This window comes from Nannospalax galili, unplaced genomic scaffold (assembly GCF_000622305.1).
Source record: "Nannospalax galili isolate Female #2095 unplaced genomic scaffold, S.galili_v1.0 scaffold1320, whole genome shotgun sequence".
Taxonomy (NCBI): Eukaryota; Metazoa; Chordata; class Mammalia; order Rodentia; family Spalacidae; genus Nannospalax; species Nannospalax galili.
Genome location: NW_008345697.1, coordinates 290,825 through 312,559, shown reverse-complemented (window position 1 = coordinate 312,559; position 21,735 = coordinate 290,825). Strand labels below are relative to the sequence as shown.

The 21,735-nt window shown below is 42.1% G+C and overlaps 1 protein-coding gene across 1 annotated transcript; it reads left to right on the top strand.

Moving 5' to 3' along the window:
• The first annotated feature begins 11,355 nt into the window (after positions 1 to 11,355).
• On the top strand, positions 11,356 to 21,204 carry Dppa2 (developmental pluripotency associated 2). The gene is made up of 7 exons (XM_029567659.1): positions 11,356 to 11,385; positions 12,685 to 12,832; positions 14,169 to 14,317; positions 14,408 to 14,461; positions 14,967 to 15,210; positions 19,198 to 19,396; positions 21,114 to 21,204. The coding sequence occupies exons 1-7, from the start codon at positions 11,356 to 11,358 to the stop codon at positions 21,202 to 21,204; spliced, it is 915 nt and encodes a 304-aa protein (XP_029423519.1).
• Positions 21,205 to 21,735: the final 531 nt, after the last annotated feature.

Sequence of the window (21,735 nt, the reverse complement as noted above, 5' to 3'; positions counted from 1 at the left end):
ATAAATTTTAAGTTGCTTTTTGGTGCATTCATGTAACTCTGAATTTGATGTTAATAATAGACAATAAAACTGATTTGGCATGAAAAAAAAAAATAATGCCGGTGGTGCATGCCTTTAATCCAGCACTTGGGAGGCAGAGACAGGTGGATCTCTGAGTTTGAAGCCAGCCTGGTCTACATAGAGAGTTCCAGGCCAGCTGGGGCTACAGGGAGACCCCATCTCAAAAAGGCCAAATAAATAAATAGAAATTAATTAAAATACCAGCACAAGCACTGTGGAGAACTCTAAAAACTAAGTTACCATATGATCTGGTTATGCTGGTTCTTGGAATATGCCCAAAAGAACAACATCCTACTGCAGAGATGCTTGCTCAGCCCTGTTTGTTGCTGCTCCTTTCACAATAGCTAGAAAATGGAAACAACCTAGTTCAGGATTAAAGGCATGTGTTACCATGCCCAGCTAGACAGGCTACTTTTGAGACTTCTAGCAGTCAGGAAGCAGAGGCAGGCAGATCTCTCTGAGATCAAGGCCAGCCTAGTCTATATAGCAAGTTCCAAGTCAGCTGAGGCTATAGGGTAACCCTGTCTCAATAAATAAATAAATATATAAATATAAAAATAATTAAAATTAGCAGGGCAAGGTGGTGCGAACCTTTATTTCCCACACTCAGGAGGCAGAGACAAGCGGATCTCTTGTGAGTTCAAGGCCAGGCCAGCCTGGTAGAGTCTACATAGCGAGTTCCAGACCGGGTGGGGCCACAGGGAGACCCTGTCTCAAAAAAGACCAAAATATATATATATATATATATATTAAAATTAAAATACTAATATTAGTTGTTTAACGAGATAGAATATTTACAGATGTACCAAATAAGAAAGTTGAAATTAAAAAATATTTTTATTATTTCAGAATTTCATACACTGTGTTTTGATTATATTTACCCTTCTTTCCTCAAGTCCTCCCAGATTTGCCCCCAGGTTAGAAATTTTCTTAAACTTGGGAAAATACTCAGCTGAATACAAGGAAATGTCCTTTGGAAATAAAGTCAGATCGTGACACTGCATGACCCTCCCATGTACTCATTTCATCAGGGGGAAAAACCACCATTCTTGGGATGACCTTCAAGGCTAGACCTGAGAGTCCTGCCTTGGCCTCCTCGTCTCCACTCTCCCCTCCCACAACCCTGTCCTTCCCTTTCTTAACTGGCCCAATTCCTCACCCTAGAGCCTTATAATCTGCCTGGAAGGCCCTCTCTCCAGATGTCAACAGTGGCAAACTTTCAAGCTGTGTCCTATGAGATCAATCTGAAGGGAAGGCTTACCACACAAGCCTGATGACCACGGCTGAAGTTACACACTTGATAATGACAATTTTTTTTAAAGCTCAAGCTGTTTCTCAGCCACAACTTGCACCTCTTATCTCCTCTATGGTAACTTGTAATTTGTTATTGTTTGACTTTTTCCCCTAATAATGTACTGATTCTGAGTTTTTGATAAGCTTCTTTACCACAATCTTGTTTGAGACAAGGTGTCAGATAGTGGAAAATGACTTTAAAATCCTGATTTTCCTTTCTGCACCATCCAAATGCTGTTTCAGGAGGAGCTCCACATTTCCCTCCTCCCTCCTCCCCCCTTCCTCTTTTTTCTTTTTCTCTTTCTGTCCTTCCCTCCCTCCTTTCTCACTTTTTTTTTTCTTTCACGGTAATAGGGATACAATCCAGGGCCTTTGGGATGTAAGGCAAGCACTTTATATCCTAAGTTTAGTATAGTCTTCTAGAACAGGGGTCTAACCCATAGATAATTTAATATTTATTTACTGAATACAAAAAGGTTCACTCCCCAGCACCGAAAACGAAATAAAACGCCCCCCGCCACGCAACCGCAAAAAATAAAATAAAATAAAATAAAATAAAATAAAATAAAATAAAATAAAATAAAAAAACACCCAAAGGATAAGGACTGTAAATTACTTAGAAATAACAATTCCCAGCGCATGTGCGCCCCACACTCTGCTCTCCTGTTCCGCGGCTGGTGCCACAATTCCAGTGCTCTGAATGCTGATGCGAGGTGGTTACTTGATGGCATCCACAGTCCCAGTTGCCTCTTCTCCAAGGTGGTGCTTAAAGACGCCACGGCGGCAGTGTATCTGGAGCCAGGCAGCTGCTGAGCCCTGATTAGGTGAAATAGGAACACTTCTGGGTCTCAAAGCAAGCCTTGTCCTGTCTCCGGAAACCTAGACTGGTTGCCTCTGTCGTTTGCCGGGGAGCCTGCCCTCCAAACAAGAGACGCCAAACACAAGAAAGGCTGAACGTGAGCCCACTGTACAGCTATTACTGTAATTACTAATTTTACTAAATAGCTAGACATTGTCTATGATCACGCGTATCTTGGTGAAGAAAAAAAATCTTCGCTGGTTTACAGCCCCAGGAATACGGTTTTGATCCCTTTGCTAATGTTAAACTTTAATCCCCTCTAAAATACAATTTTGGGGGTACTCCTTTACTGTAACCCCTCCCACTCTTGGGAGGTCTTTCCTCACATTTTTTTTTTTTTAAGACTTATTTACTTTTGTTTATGTATCTGTGTGAATGTGTGATGTGTGCTCTTGCCTAGCGAAGACAAAAAAGGGAGTGGGCGGATCCCCTGGAGCAGAAGTTACAGGCAGTTGGTGAGCCACTCCACATAGGAACTGTGGTCTTCTGGAAGAGCAAAAAGCTATCTTAACTACTGAGCCACTACTACTCTTGTTCACTCTTCCTTAGTAAATCTACGTTCTCAAGCTTAAAAAAAGTACTATTTACAATTTTGTTTCGTTCTGTTTTGAGACAGGGCTTCCCAATAGTCCCAGCTGGCCTAGAACTCACTGTGGAGACTAGGCTGGCTTCGAACTCCCGGAGATCCACCTGCCTCTGCCTCCCGAATGCTGGGATTAAAAGCATGTGCCACCATTCACAGCGACAAGTTTTTTTTTTTGTTTGTTTGTTTGTTTTCTTTCAGTAGTAGGGCTTGAGCTCAAGGGCCTTGCCACATACTGAGCTCGCACTGAGATACATCGTTTTTGTATTGTTTTGCTTTGTTTTTGGAGACAGGGTCTCCGTAGTCCCAGCTGGCCTGGAGTTTACTATGCAGACCAGCCTGCCATGATCTCTTAGCGTTTTGTGATGAAAGGTGTGCACCACCACTCACAGAAATCCACCTGCCTCTGCCTCTGGAGTGCTAGGATTGATTAAAGGCATAGGCCACTACATCCAGTCTTTCAGAAACTTTTTAAGTTTTTCCCCAGTCTGGAACTTACTGTGTAGATGAGGATGATCTTGAACTTCTCATCCTTCTGCCTTTACTTCCCAAGTGCTGGGATTATAGATGTGCGTCACCATGCCCATTTTATTTGGTGCTGGGAATCAAACCCACTGCTTCACGTATGCTAGTCAAACACTCTTCCAACTGAGCCACATCTCTAGCCTTCTAGCAAATTGTTACTTTTGGGGGCACTTTGTGTGGATTAATGCATTAGACTTTAGTTGTTTCATAGGGGCTGGAGAGATGGCTCAGTGGTTAAGAACACTGGTTGTTCTTGCAAAAGACCCGGGTTTGAATCCCAGCACCCACATAGCAGCTAACAACTGTCCATAATTCCAGTCCCAGGGAATCCAACAGCCTCTTCTGACCAATTCCGGCATTGTATGACATGGGAGCACTTACCTACATGCAGGCAATACACGCATACACATAAAATAAAAATAATAATAAAAAAATAATAGACTTTAGTTGTTTCTTTCCTATTCCATACATAAGAAAGTGAGGTCTACAGTTTAGTAGTATCTAAAGTCATGGATAGTAAGCACAGAATTGTGTTTAAATTCATGTGGGTCTGAGAAAAGGCCCAAGCTTTTAGCATCTACCTTAAGAAACATAATTTGGTGGTAAACTTGGGGTTGTAGTTTGAAATTCATACTAAAAGTTTCTAAGCCTGCAGCCAACTGATTGATTTTTATTTCCCCAGTGAGTGATTAATATTTCTGAAGGAAGGGGGAAGGTAAGTGTTCCTGTCTTCTCCATTCCCAGGTTCTCTTTCAGACACTGGAATGGTCCATTTAGATCACATTTGTCCTTTCCTTCTCTTCTTAGCTTCTTCCGTGAGAGCTCCCCAGCTCCAAGGGATGCTCACTGCACCAACAGAAGAAAGGAAGGGTTTCCTTCGGCTCACAGAAGGGACAGTTCATCATGATGGGGAATCATGTGGCAGGAGTTTGAGGTAGCTGGTCACATTGCATCTACAGTTAGGAAGCATAGTGAGATGAATTCTCACAGATTATTTTTCAATTGCCCAGCAAGAATGGTGTTTGAAACAGGTGGCACATGCCTGTAATCCCAGCATTTGGGGAGTGGAGGCAGAGGATTAGGAATGCAGTGTCATTCTCAGCTATCTAGAGAGTTTGAGGCTGGCCTGGGCTACATAAGATTCTATCTAAAAAAAAAAATTTAACAATGAAAAAATGATAAAGGGCTGGGTGTAATGGTCTGCCTTTAATCCCAGCATTTTGGAGGAAGAGATAGATCTCTATGAGATCAAGGCCAGCCTGATCTACAGGGAGACCTTGTCTAAAGAAAAATTTTTGTGTTAAAATAGGGATTTGTGATAGCTCAGTGGTAGAGAACTTGCCTAGCATGCTCCGTGAGGGTGTGCTTATTTTATCAAGAAGTGTTAGCTTGGATACTGATGAACGGTGGGGATAGAGGTCAGCTTGAGAGTAATCACTAATGGGCTGGATAGTGGAGGCAGAATAATTCAGAAAGAAAAGAAAAAGTGATTCTCAGATGGGCCTGGTTGTACACACCTATAATTTCAGCCACACAGGAGGCTGAAGTAGGAGAAAATCACAGTTTCAAGACTTGCATAGGCTAGAGTGAAAGTGAGTTCAAGGCCATCCTAGGTGGCACATATATATAGGTGTCTACAGGGGGCTGGAGAGATGGCTTAGCAGTTAAGAACACTGGATGTTCTTGCAGAAGACCAGGGTTCAATTCCCAGCACCCACATGGCAGCTAATAACTATAACTCCAGTTCCAGGGGATCCGACAGCCTCTTCTGACCTCCGCGGGCATTGGATGACACAAGTGCACTTACCTACATGCAGGCAATACATGCATGCACATAAAATAAAAATAATAAATAAAAATTTAAAAAATTACATTAAAAAAAGGTGTCTACAAAGGTGGTGCTCTGGATGGTTATTGTACTGATGGGATAATGATATACGAAAGTCATTAATATGCACTGTGTGAAGTGTGATAGCCAGCTTTGGGGGCAGTTTGCAAAGAGGCTCAGGTCGTCTGTCCTTAGAAATATGGGTTCAACTGAGCAGCAAGCAGAATCTCTACTGCTAACTCTACAGGGTTATGGAATTTTAAATTTTCAAGTAAAGGCAGTGCTGCTACACTAAAGTCAACAACCTGGTTGAGGGAACTGGAGAGATGGCTCAGTGGTTAAGAGTACTGGCTGATCTTGCAGAAGTCCTGGGTTCAATTCCCAGTACCCACATGGAGGCTAACAACTGTCTGTAACTCCAGTTCCAGGGGATCCAACTCTCTCTTCTGACTTCCTCAGGTATTGCATGTCCCGATGTCATGGGTACACTTCCACACGTGGAGGCAATATACTCACACACATTTAAAAAAAAAAAAAAAAAAAACCTGGTTGGTTGGGCGTGGTGGCGCATGCCTTTAGTCCCAGCACTTGGGAGGCAGAGGCAGCTGGATCTTTATGAGCTCAAGGCCTGCCTGGTCTACATAAGGAGTTCCAGGCCAGCTGGGGACTACAGGGAGACCCTGTCTCAAAAAAGACAAAAAAAAAAAAAAAAAAAAAAAAAAAAAACTTGGTTGAAAATATCTGGAACCTGAAATACAGGTCAAGGACATGGCTGGATATTACTGAGGAGAGTGTTGGCTTTATAGACTTCTGTCAGTTCCCAGAACTTACAGTCCAGTAGTGAGCTGCACTTCCCTGGCAAGGGCTGGCATGGTTCCTGTACTGGAAGATGCTGCCCAGGCCCTTCCTCAAAGCAGCAGATGCTGCTCTCAAAAATTCTTTCCAAGTCCTTTTCTAGGATGAGGCCAATTAAGTTAGAACTAAATTCCAGTATAACTAGCTGAGAAAGTTCCAGGCTGGCAATAGAGAAGAGAGCACACACTCCAAAGCATCTGCAGCACATCAGCTAGGAAATTCTGGCAGGAGTTAGGAGAGTAATCCCCACTAGACTGTGAGAGCAATTGATCTAAGGGGCTGGAATATAATAATGAATCAGCAAGAATTCATTGCACTGGGCACATTTTCTCCTGGCTCAGGATATAACATCCTAGCAAGGATCCCAGGAGATGGGACAAATTTATTGCTGGAACGATTCTTAGCTAGAGAAAGTGATAGCTAGTACTGAGCCAGGTAGAAATATTCAAGTTGTAACCACAGAGGATAGAGGAATCAATGAAAAAGCTAAGGATTGTAGACCTCAGAGGAAGGAGATGATATGAGGTCAAGGATGTTCCGTGGGTGATCTCCCATGGCAAAACACTGAGAAAGACCATCAGGAATGTTCTAGAAAGAGGCACCAGCACTGCTGAGACAGTCCTCAGATGGTAGGTGACACACAGACTTGGGCTGTAATGTCATTTGAATGATGGCCCTAAAATAATACAACCAGGTAAAAGCACTTAATTACTAGATCAGTTGGTGGAGTACTTGCCTAGTATCCGTGAGACCCTGAGTTTGATCCCTGTGCACTACATAAACTGGGTTGGTAGCATACAACTGTGATTCAAGCACTGGGGAGGAAGAAGTAGGAGGATTAGAAGTTGAAGGTCATCCTCTGCTGCATAGTGAGTTCCATGTTAGCCTGAGCTACATGAGACCCTGTCTCAATAAGTCAAGGACAGAGGAACAGGAAGTTGAGGGAAGTCACCTGAATAAAAAGTCATGAAGATGTCAGCTACCACAGATTGAGAGTTCAAGGCCACCCTGGCCTACGTAATGTCTCTCTTCTGGCTCAGAGAAGACTGCTGATTTAGCCTAAGGTTGGGCCAATCACAATCATCAGATTGGATCATTTATTTTTGACCAATCACCATCATTTGTTCGGGCCAATCACAGACTTGCCTCTTAGTAACAGCCACAGTATCCTTCTGCTGGACCATCAGAATCAGACCTTCTCTGATTAAGGTGGAAATGATTCCAGAGTCATCTAGAATTCATTACCAGTTGTGAGAGTGAAAGTTTAGTGCCTGGTATCTCAAACAGCTCTGGCTGAGGTGCACCTTGAGGCACTAAGAACTTATGATCAGCTGCAATCTGTGATCACCCTATAGTTCTCTCAAGGTATTTGTGGGGTGTTCTTAATGACAGGTGTCCACAGAAGAGTAAACCCCTTTCTGACAGTCTTTTTGCTCAAGGCAGCAATGACAGAAAACTAGAATCCAATAGTGGGTAATCTGGCAGCCAAATTATCTAGTGCCCTACCACCTTTGCTAATTTTCAGGAAATAACAGGAATCCCACAACAGGAATGCTGGACATCCTGGCTCAGGCCTGTGATTCCAAACCCCAGCACTTGGGAGACTGAATGTAGAGCTTCTTATTGTTTAGCCTCAGCTGGCCATAAAACTTAAGATTCTCCTGCCTCAGTCTCCCATGTACTGAGATTATAGGTGTCTTCCACCATGACCACCCTTATCATCATCATCATCATCATCATCATCATAATCATCATCATCATCATTTTGTGGTACGTGGAATTCAACTCAAGACCTCATGCACACTAGGGAAACACTCTACCATCAACCTACATTCTCAGCCCTGAATCTGACTTTATTTGGGAGGGGAGTGGTAGGAGGGGTGGGGAGGTGTTTAAAACAAGGTCTCACTATGTTGCCTGGCTGCTCCGGAGCTCACTACAGCAGACTAGCCTGAACTTGAGGCTATCTTCCTCCCTCACCAAGGGCTAGATTTACAGGCCTGAGCAACCATACCTAGAGAGGATTCTTGCTAGCCAGACATGGTGGCACATGCCTTCAATCCCAGCACCCAAAAGGCAGAGGCAGGTGGATCTCTGTTAGTTAAAAGCCAGCCTGATATATGTGTTGTGTGTGTGTGTGTGTGTGTGTGTGTGTGTGTGAATGAATGAACCTGAAACCGATGATAGCAAAGGGGAGAGGTTAAATGAAGAACAGTGGAGCTAGCAGAATCCAGATAAGAAAATACATGAAAATCACACCATTCTCTTTTTCTTTTGGTGATATTGGCAGTCTATCTTGGGATCCCCTGAAACTTCAGTTTCCAGTAGTTGTGACTGTTCTGAAATGGGTGCTAGGAACCAAACCCAGGTCCTCTGCTGAACCATCTCTTCAGTCCATCTTATACAGTTTTTAATATTTTATTTATTTTTTTTTCATTTTATGTGTATGAGTGTATTGCCTGAACGTGTGTAAGCGCACCTGCGTCGGCAATGCCCTCAGAGGACAGAGAGGGTTTTGGATCCCCTGGAACTGAAGTTACGGATGGTTGTTAGCCACCATGTGGGTGCTGGGAATCAAACCACAGTTCTCTGCAAGAGCAGCTAGTGCTCTTAACCGCTGAACTGCCGAACCATCTCTCTAGCCTCCCAATTTTTAAAATAACAACCCAAATAATAAATTGTAAGGGAAATTAAGAGATGAAGAGAGAATTTACAGATTGAAGAAAAGTCTAAAATACATATCAGGTAACTATAGTATGTAAACCTCATTTGGATCCTGATTCAAACAGCTTTTTATTTTTGGAGACAGGGTCTCCCTGAAGCCCAAGCTGGCCTAGAACTCACTATGTAGATCCAGCTAGCCTCAAACTCAGAGATCCACCTTCCACTTACCTCCCAAGTGCTGGGATTAAAGGCGTGTGCCACCACGCCTGGCTGTTTGTTTTTGAGACAGGCTCTTCCTATGTAGTCCTGGCTGTCCTGGAACTTGCTATGTAGACCAGGCTGGCCTGGAACTCACAGAGATCAGCCTGCCTCTGCTGAATGCTACTATTAAATGTGTGTGCTACCATGTCTGCTTAAATTCCCAAACAGAAAGGAACAACAATTCGTGGGGTGACTCTGGCCAGTAATCACAGACCCTGGAGGCTGAGGTGGGAGAGTTGCCACAAGTTCAAGGACAGTCTGGGATATAGAATCAGACTCTGTCTCAATGCCTCACAATCCCCAGAAAAAGATAACTAGAGAACTGAAAAACATATAAAATGATTGGAATTTTAAATGTGGCTGAATATTTGAATAGATTTGAATAGATAATATTAAATAATAATTTGGGGAGGGGGTTTGAGACAAAGTCTCTCTGTAACCAACCTCAGGGGCCTGGAACTCACTATGTTGACTAGGCTGACCTCCATCTCACAGAGAATCACCTGCCTGTCTCCAGAGTACTGGGATTAAAAGTGAGAGCCACCAAACCCATAACTATTTTTGATCTGTTTTTGTTTGTTTGTTTCTTCTTAGGATAAGGTCTCATTGTGTAGCCCTGGATGGCCAGAAACTGACTATGTAGACCAGGCTGGCCTGGAGCTCTCAGAGATCTGCCTGCCTCTCGTTTTCCACACGATAGGATTAAAGGTGTGTACCACTATGCCTGACTCATTTTTATCTTTAAATATGAAAGAAATCTTGTATTTATGGTATGGAAAAACAGCCTTTTTTCTCCTGAATCTGTAAAAAGTGAAATGTGAAATGAAAAGTGAAATCTGGTATTTACTTTAAAATTTCCAGGAGGGGATGAGGCTTAAAATGAAGTCTTAAGATGAAGTGTCAATATACATATACTATGTATGTGGGAATTTTTACTCATATTATGTTTCTACATATCTGGTTTCCCATAACATTACATTCAGAAAGTGTGCAGAAAAACAAAGGAAGCAAAAATATTTATCTTGTGACAAATAGTATGAGGAGAGTATGTTAATGAAGCCAGTTTCTCACTTGAACCTGTCCCAGCCTAAGGCACTAGGCTCACCTCAGGCCACCAGGTCACCTTTCTCAATCTTGCTACAGCTCCTACAAGGGGAGGAAGAGTTCTTTCCTGACCTAGTCTTAGCACTATGTTTTTTTTTGTCTTTTTGAGACAGGGTCTCCCTGAGGCCCCAGCTGTCTTGGAACTCGCTATGTAGAACAGGCTGGCCTCGAACTCACAAAGATCTGCCTGCCTCTGCCTCCCAAGTGCTGGGATTAAAGGTGTGCACCACCACGCCCGGCATATCATTTGTTTTTTTGTTTTGTTTTTTGAGACAGGGTCTCCCTGTAGCCCCAGCTGACCTGGAACTCGCTATGTAGACCAGGTTAGCCTAGAACTATATTGTTTGTTTTTTTTAAAAAAATTTATTATTATTTTTATTTATGTGTATGAGCAGATTGCCTGCAGGTATATGTAAGCACATCTTAGTTGTACAATGCCCTCAGGTCAGAAGAGGGCCTAGGATCTCCAGAAATGAGTTATGATTAGCTGCTATGTGGGTGCAGGTCCTCTGCAAGAGCAGCCAGTGCTCTTAACTGCTGATCTAACGCTCCAGCCCCCATTATTCCATTTCTACCCTAGAAGGGAGGAGTCAGTGTCATCTGCCTTTATCTGCTTATCTCCAAAGCTGTTTCAGGCAAATCCTGATTTAACCAATGTAAGCAGCTAAAGAACTACCGGAAGGGCTTATGGGAATACAGATTCCTGGGATGCACCTCTGAGGGACAACTCAGGAGATAATAGGATAGGGCTTCTCAATTTAGATTTCTAGCCAATTACTCAATAAACTGAACATACGCTTTGTCTGAACCCTTCCTCCCTCCCTTCCTTACTTTTTTAAAGATGGGGTCTCACCATAAAGTCCAGGCTGACCTGCAACTGAATACTGGCTCAGACTCTCTGGTACTGGCATTACTGGTGCTTATCACCTTAGGCAGGGTCATACTCTGTAGCCCACGCTGGTCTAGAGGTCATGACCCTCCAGCCTCTACTGCATCCGGAGCACTGGATTAACAGGCATGCGCCATCCTGCCTAGCTAAGAAGTCTTAAATTTTTTCAAAAGGGCTTTTGATTTATACTGCTTACAACTCAGCTGCCTCCTACTGGACAAGATAGGATCCTGAGAGGAATAAAACTGATAAAATCCCTGTGAAATTACTAGAGGTGGGGGTGGCAGAGAGGAGGAGGGGAAAGAGCTCCCGTAGGTAACAGGAAGTAGAAGGAAGCATTTACCTATAAAAGAGGTCGAAACTCTGGTGAACCACAGTGAGTTGCAGATATCCTTATCTTTGCTGGCTTTGTTTTCTCCCAGACTGTCCTGAAAATGTCAGACTCAGATTACAACGTGGAGAAGGTAAGTTTTTTTTTTTCTTTAATGGAGTTAATTTCCTCACTGAGTTGTTTTTTAGTCTTTTTAGGTCTCTTTGGTTTCCTTCTTGCTAGCAATTAGTTTCAGGGTGTTAGGAACCACCATTTAGGAAGTTCTCTTTTCAAATGGATTGCTACTTTTCTTTTACATGACATTATGTATTTCCTGGGAGAAAAAAAAAGGCTTCCTAGTTGAGAGGAAACATTTATATTGTGGCTAGGACAAGAGGTGCTGTAACTGAGCAAGCAAAAATTGTAAAGAAAGGAGAGCTAAGATTAAGCAGAAATGAATCATTTTGGATACTTTTTGGGTAAATCATATTTTTAAAAAATAAAATAGCCATTTTTTCCTCCCCTTCCCCTCCTCTTCTGAGTGTAAGTAGCCAGTTCCCAGTACTCCCTAATGCCAGATTAACTGGCAAATGATGGGTTCCCAGCCTTGAATTGAGTGATCCTGGACCAGATGAGAATCTAAATTTTAAAATATTAGTGTATTTTAGGGGTCACTATACCAGACAAGACCACCGAACTGGCCAGCCCAGGGTCTATGGGTATGGGAGTCACAACTGCTTTAGGCCCCAGTTTATCTCCAGAGTAGAGTGCTGTCCACAAATAATGTCAATGTTTTTGTTTTTTAAGTTAACAAAAGTAAATCTGTGTCTGGAGTATGTTGAAAGGGTGCTATACAAATGCAAAACTCAAGTTCGAAAGTAAGGGGATTGATGGGATGTCTGTAGGGGAAGGGGCAGGGCCTGGGCCAAATCTGTAAGAATATTCCAGTACTGCTGAATGTAGTTTGCTTTTCTGTAGCTTTAAAAGGAAAAGCAAGTTAAGGACTGGACTCCAGGACATGTTTCTATATGGGACTGTCATTTAATTTCTGAAACTTGGTTTGTCATTTGAATTTTTTTTTTTTTTTTTCCTGGTCTTTTTGAAACAGGGTCTCTCTGTAGCCCTAGAACTCCTTATGTAGACCCTGGCTGCTCAACTCACAGAGATCTGCCTGCCTCTGCCTCCTGGGACTAAAGGCATACACCACCACACCTGGCTTGGTTTGTCATTTATAAAAGAGGAAAACTGAGATAATTTAGAAAAATACAGAAAGCACCTCCCATGGTTTCCTGCTAGCCTGGTCCAACCCACCTGCTTTTCCCACACTGTCTTTCATTCATTCCAACATTAAAGTACTGCTAGTGGGAAACAAACTCATTAGGTGTGCCTTGAAAGTAAATTTTTTAGTTCTGTGATATCAAATGAGAATTACTAACTGATCTTCTCTTTCCAGAATTGCTCAGTGGAGGAATTGGATGAGGAAAGTGTGATTTTAACACTGGTCCCAGTTATAGAGGAGCCTATCACAGGACATCTAATGGAATCAAATGTTTTTTCAATGGGAGATGTCAAATTTGAGAATCCTGGGGAAAACAGCAAAGGTATGCAGTGTGACTTGATCAGTAACTAACTCTAGAAAACCCAGGAAAAGTAGGTTCTTTGTCCCATCAGTCATTAACTGTACAGCCCCCAGTTACTCATGTTAAGAGATTTCTCAAACTCTAGGGCATAGTGACTCACACCTTTAATCCCAGCACTTGGGAGGCAGAGGCAGGTAGATCTCTGTGACATGGAAACCCAGCCTGGTCTACAAAGTGAGTTCCAAACCAGCTGGGGCTACAAGGAGACCCTACTTCATAAAGACCAAAAAAAAAAAAGAGAGAGAGATTTCTCAAACTCCCTACTACTACTTATTTGCTAAGCCATGTCTGCTTTGTTTAAAGACACAAAATAAGCACACAACTACTCATGGGGCAGCTAGGCAGAAGTTCAAATTCCCAACCCTAATGGGCATGGTGACATAAACCTTTAATCCCAGCACTCAAGGCAGAGACAAGTAGATCTCTGTGAGATTGAAGCCAGCCTGATTTACATAGCAAGTTCCAGGCCAGCTGGGGCTGTAGGGAGACCCTGTTTCAAAAACAAAATGAAAAAAATCCCCAACCCTGTGAAGCCCGAGTTCTGGAAAATGAAGGAGACCAGGCTGGCCTTGATCTCACAGAGATAGGTCTGTCTTTGCCTCCAGTGCTGAGATTAAAGGTATGCATCACCACACTCCACTTTATTTTTAGACAGGAATCCATGTAGTCCAGGCTGGCTTCAAACTTTCTGTATAACTAAGGATGGCATTGACTTTTCTTTTTGTTGTTCTGTTTGAGGGATTTTGTGTGCCATCATGCCTGGCAGCACTGAATATTTGATCATCTTGTCTCCACCTTCCAAGTGCTGTGATTAGAAGTTTGTGTCACTTCATCTGAGTGGTGCTGGGGATGAAATTCTGGGCCTCATCAGCCATGCATACTATTTATAGACTGAGCTATATCCCTAGCTCCAAAATCTAGGCACAGGATATCAAGTGTGTTTTCTCAGCTGGTTGTTGAAGGCAATAATAATAACACACTAATATGGTTACATGAAGAGTATGAAATTTTGAATCAAAGATTAGATATGAGTACCAGGTCTCTTGTTCTAATGGCTGGCTGTGTGATCTTGGACAAGTGCTTTGAATCATCAGACATTATGCTGGGCCTTTAATGCAAGCACTCAGGAGCAGAGGCAGGAGCAGAGTTCAAAGATCCTAGGCTATATAGCGAGTTCCAGGCCAGCCAGGGCTACATAAGGATACCCTATCTCAAAAAGCCAACACCACCATCACCACAAACAACAAAAAAATCCAACATTATATTGTTACTACTTTGGCTTCATTTTTTTTCTCAGTTCACCATCCTAAAAGCAAGGCCTCTCAAAGACGCAGATGTAAGGAGCCAGCCCTTCCTGTGCCAGACATCCTACCTCCTATTAATAATGTGTCCAGGAACACTCTGCGGGACTGGTGTCAACAATTTCAGTTGAGTACGGATGGTGAGGTTAGTGCCCTGCTAGGATTCTCTGCTGTGTGGAATAAGTATGCAAACCTTTCTTGGGTTTTCACTTTATTTCCCTTTTCTTTCCCTTAGAAAATACAGGTTTATTTGAGACTCCAGAGACATGCATATCCTGATCAAAAATATGTGAGTGAATGTGGCGGCACAGAATGGTGGGGGCACTATGGGCTGCCTTACTCTACTAAAATTTCTATATAGAACCTGCCTGGAAGGCAGGGTTGCTTTGTTTTTAATTAATATTGCATGTGTGGAGGGGTGGGTGCATATGCCACAGTGTGACTGTGGAGGCTAGAGGACCACGTTTTGGCATTGGTTCTCTCCTTCCACCTTCAAATGGGCTCTGGGGATTGAACTCTGGTAACCAGGCTTGGGTGGCAAGTGCCTTTGCCTCTTGAGACATCTAACTGACCCAAGAAAGCTTTTCTTTGAGACAGGGTCTCCCTATAGCTGCAGCTATCCAAGAACTCACAGAGATCTGCGTGCCTCTGTACCCCAAGTGCTGGGACTAAAGGTGTGTGCCACCTGAGGACCTAGTGTACCAGTATGAACAGGCAGTATGAAAAATGACAAAATTGGTACCCAAGTCCTTCTAGCATGAGCACTTCTGAATACTTATGAATTTTATTTTCAGGATATTCCTAGCACATCATGGGAGGCCAGATTGAAGGCAGATTCCTGGAAATCCAAGGAACCCAGGCATCAAGAAAGTTCTAACAGGAAAGATAAAACAACTAATATGGCTGAAGTGGTAACTTCAGCCCAGGAGTCCATTTTAGCAGCTTGGGGAAGAATTGCCAAAAGAGCTACCCAGCCCCTGGCTGTGAATAGCTGTCCTCTTCCCACTGATGAGGAGGCTTTTTTGCCTCAAACCTTCGGTAAGACCAAACTTCAGTTGTGACTACTACTCTGTAGAAGCATGGTTGACGTTACTACAAGACAGAAACAACCTCCACTTTTCTTTTCTTTCCTTCCTTTTCTTCCTTTCCCTCCCTTTTTCCTCCCCTTTCCCTCCTCTCCCCTCCCCTCACCTTCCCTCCCTCCCCCCCTTCTGTCCTCCCATCAACACTAGGTAACACATACATGTGGGTATAACACTCATACACATAAAAAAATTGGCTACCATATATCCTAAAATGGTTTTGAGATTTAATGACACCAGCTTGAGACACCAAAAGCAGGCAATAATAACTAAAAGACTGGTATTAGGTGAGGCCCAGGGTTCAACCCTAGTACCACACACATAAAAAAATATTCTCAGAGGTCATAGGTCCTAAACATTCTTCCCCTCAGTGCTAGGTATTGAACCCAAGACCTCATAAATATGAAAACCCTGACCCTGGGTTATGCTCTGAGTCTGTTTCTTTTTTCTCTTTCTTTCCTCTCTCTTTCAAGATAAGGTCTCATGTAACCCAGACTAGCCTCAACCTTGCTATATATATATATATAGCTCAGCCTGACCTTGAATTCCTGATTCTACCTCTACTTCCTAGTGCTGGGATTGAAAGTGTGAATGCTACACCTGACTTGTTATTTTCTTCTTTTGAAATAGTCTCACTCTAACCAAGCTGGTCTCCACCTCTTGGTGATCGTTCTGTCCTAGACACCCAGTATTAGGATTGCAAGTACGCTGTTGCCATAGACTTTTAGACTCCTTAGACTTTTTTTTTTGTCTTTTTGAGACAGGGTCTCCCTGTAGCCCCAGCTGACCTGGAACTCACCAGGCTGGCCTTGAACTCACAAACATGTGCCTGCCTCTGCCTCCTGAGTGCTGGGATTAAAGGTGTGTATCACAACGCCTGGCCTCCTTATACTTTTAAACACATTCATCCTGTTTTCTTTCTCTTTTTAAAGACATGAACTTAGGGGCTAGAAAGATGGCTCAGTGATTAAGAGCATGAACTCTTGCAGAGGACTGAGGCCTGTTACCAGCATCCAAGCTGGGTGGCTATAATCACTTGTAACTCCAATTCCAGGGGCATCTGACTCCTCTGGCCTTCACCCCCCCCCCCCCCCCACACACACACATAATTTTAAAAAATGAAATCTAGGGACTGGAGAGATGATGACTTAGTGGTTAAAAGCACAGACCAGAGAGCCTGGGTTCAATTCCCAACACCCACATGGCTGCTAACAACTGCCCATAATTCCAATTCCAGAAGATCTGATGCCTTCTGTCCTTGGACATTGCACAAAACGGGTGCACTTACACACATGCAAATACACTCATACACATTAAAAAAATTAAAAATTAAAAAAATTAAATCTAAAAAGATTAATTCTTACTATATATAAACTTTTCCCCCTGGTGATGGAGATTGAACCCAAGGTCTTGAACTTCCTAGGCAGAGACTTGACAACTGGACTATATCTCTACCTCCTTACCTCTTTTTTTTTATTGTTCTTATACATTTCCATACTAGTATATACTATACAGTGAGCACATCCTCCCCTTCCACCTTCCTACCCTCTCTTCTCTCCCTCTTTGCATTAGTTAGTCCCCTTTGTCCACTAAACAGTCTCATTTCTACCTTCATGTCATCTGTGTGTATGATTTTATGTGAATATAAAGCCTAGGACCCACAAATGAGAAAACATACTAAAACATACTTTCTGAAACTGCAATTTACATACTATCTCCAGTTGCATCCATTGTTCTGATGATGTAACTTCATTATTTTATGAATGAAAAAATTCCATTGTGCGTATGTTCTTTTCTTTCTTTTTTTCTTCCCTCCCTCCCTCCGCCCCCCTCCTTTCTTCTTTCTTTCATCTTTTTTGAGACAGGGTCTCCCTGTAGCCTCAGCTGGCCTGGAATTCGCAGTGTAGACCAGGCTGGCCTCCATCTGACCCCATCCCCCAGAGAACCGCCTGCCTTTGCCTTCTGTACTGAGATTAAAGGAATGCACCAGCACAGCAGGCTTTTTTTTTTTTTTTTTTTTCATTTTCTTTATTAGACCACATTTTTTTTTTCTTTTTTACCATTCCTCTGTTGATGGACACTTAGATTGGTTCAGTAACCTAGCTATTGTGAGTAGTGTTTAATAAACATTAAGTATCTCTGTGATATGTTGACTTGCAGTACTTTAAGAAATAACCAGGAGAGCTATACTGCTGTAGCTGTGTCCTACAGTAGATTTATTAGTTTTTGGAGACTTCCATGTGGCTGGCCTAATTTTCATTCTTACAACAGTCTGTAAGAGTTCTGTTTTGTCCTTTTCTCTCCTATATTATGTTTTCTTTTTTTATAACTTTAAAAAAATTTTATTTATTATTTTTCTTTTATGTGTATGCATGTATTGCCTGCATGTAGGTAAGTGCACCCATGTCGTGCAGTGCCCTCGGAGGTCAGAAGAGGCTGTCGGATCCCCTGGGACTGGAGTTACGGACAGTTGTTAGCTGCCATGTGGGTGCTGGGATTTGAACTCGGGTCTTCTGCAAGAACAACCAGTGTTCTTAACTGCTGAGCCATCTCTCCAGCCCCTCCTATGTTTTCTTAATGACTGCCATTCTCACTGGGGTAAGATGAAATGTCAGTGTAGTTTTTAATTTGTGTTTTTCTGATGGTCAATGAGGTTTAACATTTCTTCTGTGCTTATTGGCCAGTTGTACTTCACTTTGGAGAAGTGTCACTTTACCATATTGGCCCATTTATTGGTTGTGTTTCTGATTTCTTGTTTTAGTTTCTTGAGCTCTTTGTATGTTCTAGATGGCAATTCTCTGTCATATGAAAAGCTAGCAAAGGCATTCTCCCAATCTGTAGACTCTCTTCACTCCATTAACTGTTTCTTTTGCTATACAGAAAGGGCCAAATTCCTAGAGGTCTCTGTTAACCATTGTTAGCATTATTTCCTGAATGACTGGAGTCTATTCAGAAAGCACTTACCAGAAGGCTAGGTCTAGCGTTAAGGTCTTTTATCCATTTAGAGTTGATTTGGGTATACAGGGATCTAGTTTTCATTCTTCTGCTTATGGTTATCCAAATTTCCAGGCACCATTTGTTGATGAGGTTATCTTTTTTTACCTACGTACATTTTGGGCATCTTTGCTAAAAATCGGGTGGCTGTAGCTGCATGGGTGTATTATGTCTGGGTTTCCCATTCCATTTTTAAGTTGTTTTTTTTTTTTGTTATTGTTGTTGTTCCTGTTTCTGTGAAGAATGATGTTGAAACTTTGGAGATTGCATTGAATCTCTAGGTTGCTTTTGGTAAGAGCAATTTTGCCATTTTCACAATATTAATTCTTTAAATCCAAGACCATAGAAGGTTTTGCATCCTTCAGTATCTTCTCCAATTTTTTCAAGTTTTTTTTAGTTTCATTGTACGGGTCTTCAGTCAGATCTGTCACTTTCTTGGTTCATTTATTCCAAGGTTTGCAGTTATACTTATTTGTTTAGCAATTGTGTATGAGACTGTTTCCCTGATTTGTCAGTCGAATGGGCTGAGTCAGAATACCTGAATCCTTGTTTGGCACTGGGGAAAAAATTATATTTAATACAACAAACAGCAGTTCCCTTCCTATAAAAAAGAGCAGTTGTTTGGGGGCCATAGCTCAGTGGTAGAGATCTTGCCTAGCATGCTTGAGGACCTGGATTCAATTAAGAGAAGTATTAATAATATTTGTATTAATACATGTAAACCACTTAGCAAAATCCTGAGCACCAAACACATACTGTAGAAGGCAACTGTGGTTTGTTGTACCACATAATTTGGGTTACAAACCTTGTGATCTGGCCTGTGTTCTCCATGCACCTTGCTCAGTTGATTTTGAGGAGGATATGAGGTTTCAAAATCAAGAGTAGATTGCTGAAAGGCTGTAGTGCAGTTATCTTGACCTTCTATTTGCTTCTCATTCCTACTCTCCAGGGGCCAGATGGTGTGTAGTCCATGGCAGACTGCTCCCTGCAGATATGCAGCGAGGCTGGGTTCGCCTGAAGTTTCATGCTGGTCAGACCTGGGTCCCGGACACTCCCACGAGGATGATTTCTCTCTTCTTGTTGCCATCCTGTGTTTTTCCATCCTTAGGAATAGAAGACAATATGCTGTGCCCTGAATGTGTTCAAAAGTAACTCCTAAGTATCTTTCTAAGCATGGGAAACAGAAAAAGCAAATGTCTAGATGGATTTTCTAGTAATTTAATAGAAAGCAAACTTACTGGTTTATTTTATTTATTTATTTTGGTCTTTTTGAGACTTCCTCGTAGCCCCAACTGGTCTAGAACTCACTGTGGAGACCAGACTGGCCTTGATCTCAGAGAACTGCTTGTCTCTACCTCTAGAGTACTGAGATTAAAGGCATGCATCACCATGCCTGGCTTCATACTGTTTTCTTAATTTGCAATGTAGATTAGGTAAAAATAGGAAATAAGAACTTAGACTTAAATAGATGTGATTTGTTAGCAGCCTTAATAAAATACCTGAACTCAGGAACTTATCTTGGCTTCAATTTTAGGGATGTATTCCAAAAGCTGAAACATTGTCGGGGTCTGGGAATGTAGCTCACTGGGTACAGGGCTTCCCTGGCATGAATAAAACCCTGGGTTCAATCTCCAGCACTGCATAAAACCCAGGTAGAGGCAGGAAACAGAAGTTCATCATTGTTCTTACCTACATAGTGAGTTAGAGGCCAGTCTAAGCTACACGAGACTCTGCCTTATAAATAAAAAGAAAGTGCTGGGCATGGTGGCACATGCCTTTAATCCCAGCATTTGGGATGCAAAGGCAGGTGGATCTCGAGGCCAGTGTGTGGTCTACACAGTGAGTTCCAGGCCAGCTGAGGCTACAGGGAGACCCTGTCTCAAAAAGATCAAAAAAAAAAAAGTGGCGAGCCGGCCTTTAATCCCAGCACTCAGGTGGCAGAAGCAAGTGGATCTCTGTGAGATTGAGGACAGCCTAGTCTATATACTGAGTTCCAGGCTAGCGAGGGCTATGTAGTGAGACTCTATCTAAAAAACACTAAATAAATAAGTAAATAAACATTTTTGAGTTCTTACTATGTGCCTGATACCCACTTGTCTCACTTGGAAATACAAGCATCAGTGAGAAAAATCTATGCTGAAACAGAAAGTATTGTCATGTAGGGGAGAGCTTCAGAGGATAAGCAAGGGTAAGCAAGGATCTCCTGTTATACATCATCGTTTCTCAGTCTCATTTGGTATATGAACCTCTTTCAGGATACAATGCTGGCTACAAAGGCCCCAAGAAAGTATACATTGAACTTAAATACTGTTTTAGATTGCATTACATTTTTTTTTATATATTTTGGGTTTGGGAGGGGCAGGGGAGGTACACAGACATCACATTTATCAGGAGGTCAGAGGATAGCCTATGGGAGTTGGTTCTCTCCTTTCTCTGTGTGGGGACTGGAAATGGAATTCAGGTTATCAAACTTGGAGGTGAGTACCTTTACCTGTTGAGCCATCTCAATAGCCCTTCTTTAGATGTTATATAGAACTTGGTTAATGTCTATCCATGAATAGAAAACAATGTTTTGTGCTTTGAGAGTAATTGTAACAGATGGAGCCTGAGTCTTGAGAATTAGGAAAGCCACCTTAGTGACTCCAAAAATGGATTCCCTATTTTGTTCATCTTTCTTTGAGACACGGTCTCTATGCCGCCCTGGCTGTCCTGAAGCTATGTAGAACAAGCTTGTCTCAAACTGGAGATCCACCCACCTCTGCCTCCAGAGGTCTGGGATTAAAGGCATGCATTTCTATTCATCCTTATAAAGGAGTAAGTTTGTTCTATCAGCCTTTTACAATTCTTTTGTAACTTGTCTTACAGTAATAAGAAGATCATGAAAAAATTAACTACCACAACGGAGAGAGACAGTGAAGAAGACCAAAATATGCTTCCTCCAAATATGCCACCTTAGATCATGAATATAAGGTCTTCAGATTGAAGGCAACTGAGAAGAAGCAAAGAGAGACACTCTAAGTTCCCTATAATGGTGAAAAAACCAGCACATAAATCTCCAGAAGTCCCTTCTCCTGTCTCTACCAGGACAAATGGTAGAATGTTCACAGATAAATCAACATTCCCCCGATAACTGACATGCTGAGGCCTAACCATCTTCTGAGTCTCTTGATGTCTTGAGTTGGACTTGTTATTTAGCTGCATAGGAAATGATGGTGTTGTTTTAATGGGTTTCTTTTTATTATATTTTGTTCTCAAGATTTTTTTTTTTTTTGAGCAGTTTCAGTTTCAGAACAGTTGAGCAGAAAGTACAGGTTTTATATAATCTCCCTTCTTCAAGTTTCTTCTATTAAAATCTTATTGTGGCATATTTTTTAAATTGGTGTTTCAATACTGATTTTTTTTTTTTTTTTTTTTTTTTTTTTTTTTTGAGTCAAGGGTTTGCCATATAGCTCTAACTAGCCTAGAACTCACTAGGTAGACCAGGATG

Coding starts and splice junctions, on each gene's coding strand:
- Dppa2 (XM_029567659.1), top strand. CDS start 11,356: ATGTCAGACTCAGATTACAACGTGGAGAAG. Junction 14,318..14,407: donor AGTTGAGTACGGATGGTGAG/GTTAGTGCCCTG, acceptor TCTTTCCCTTAG/AAAATACAGGTTTATTTGAG. Junction 14,462..14,966: donor CATATCCTGATCAAAAATAT/GTGAGTGAATGT, acceptor TTTTATTTTCAG/GATATTCCTAGCACATCATG.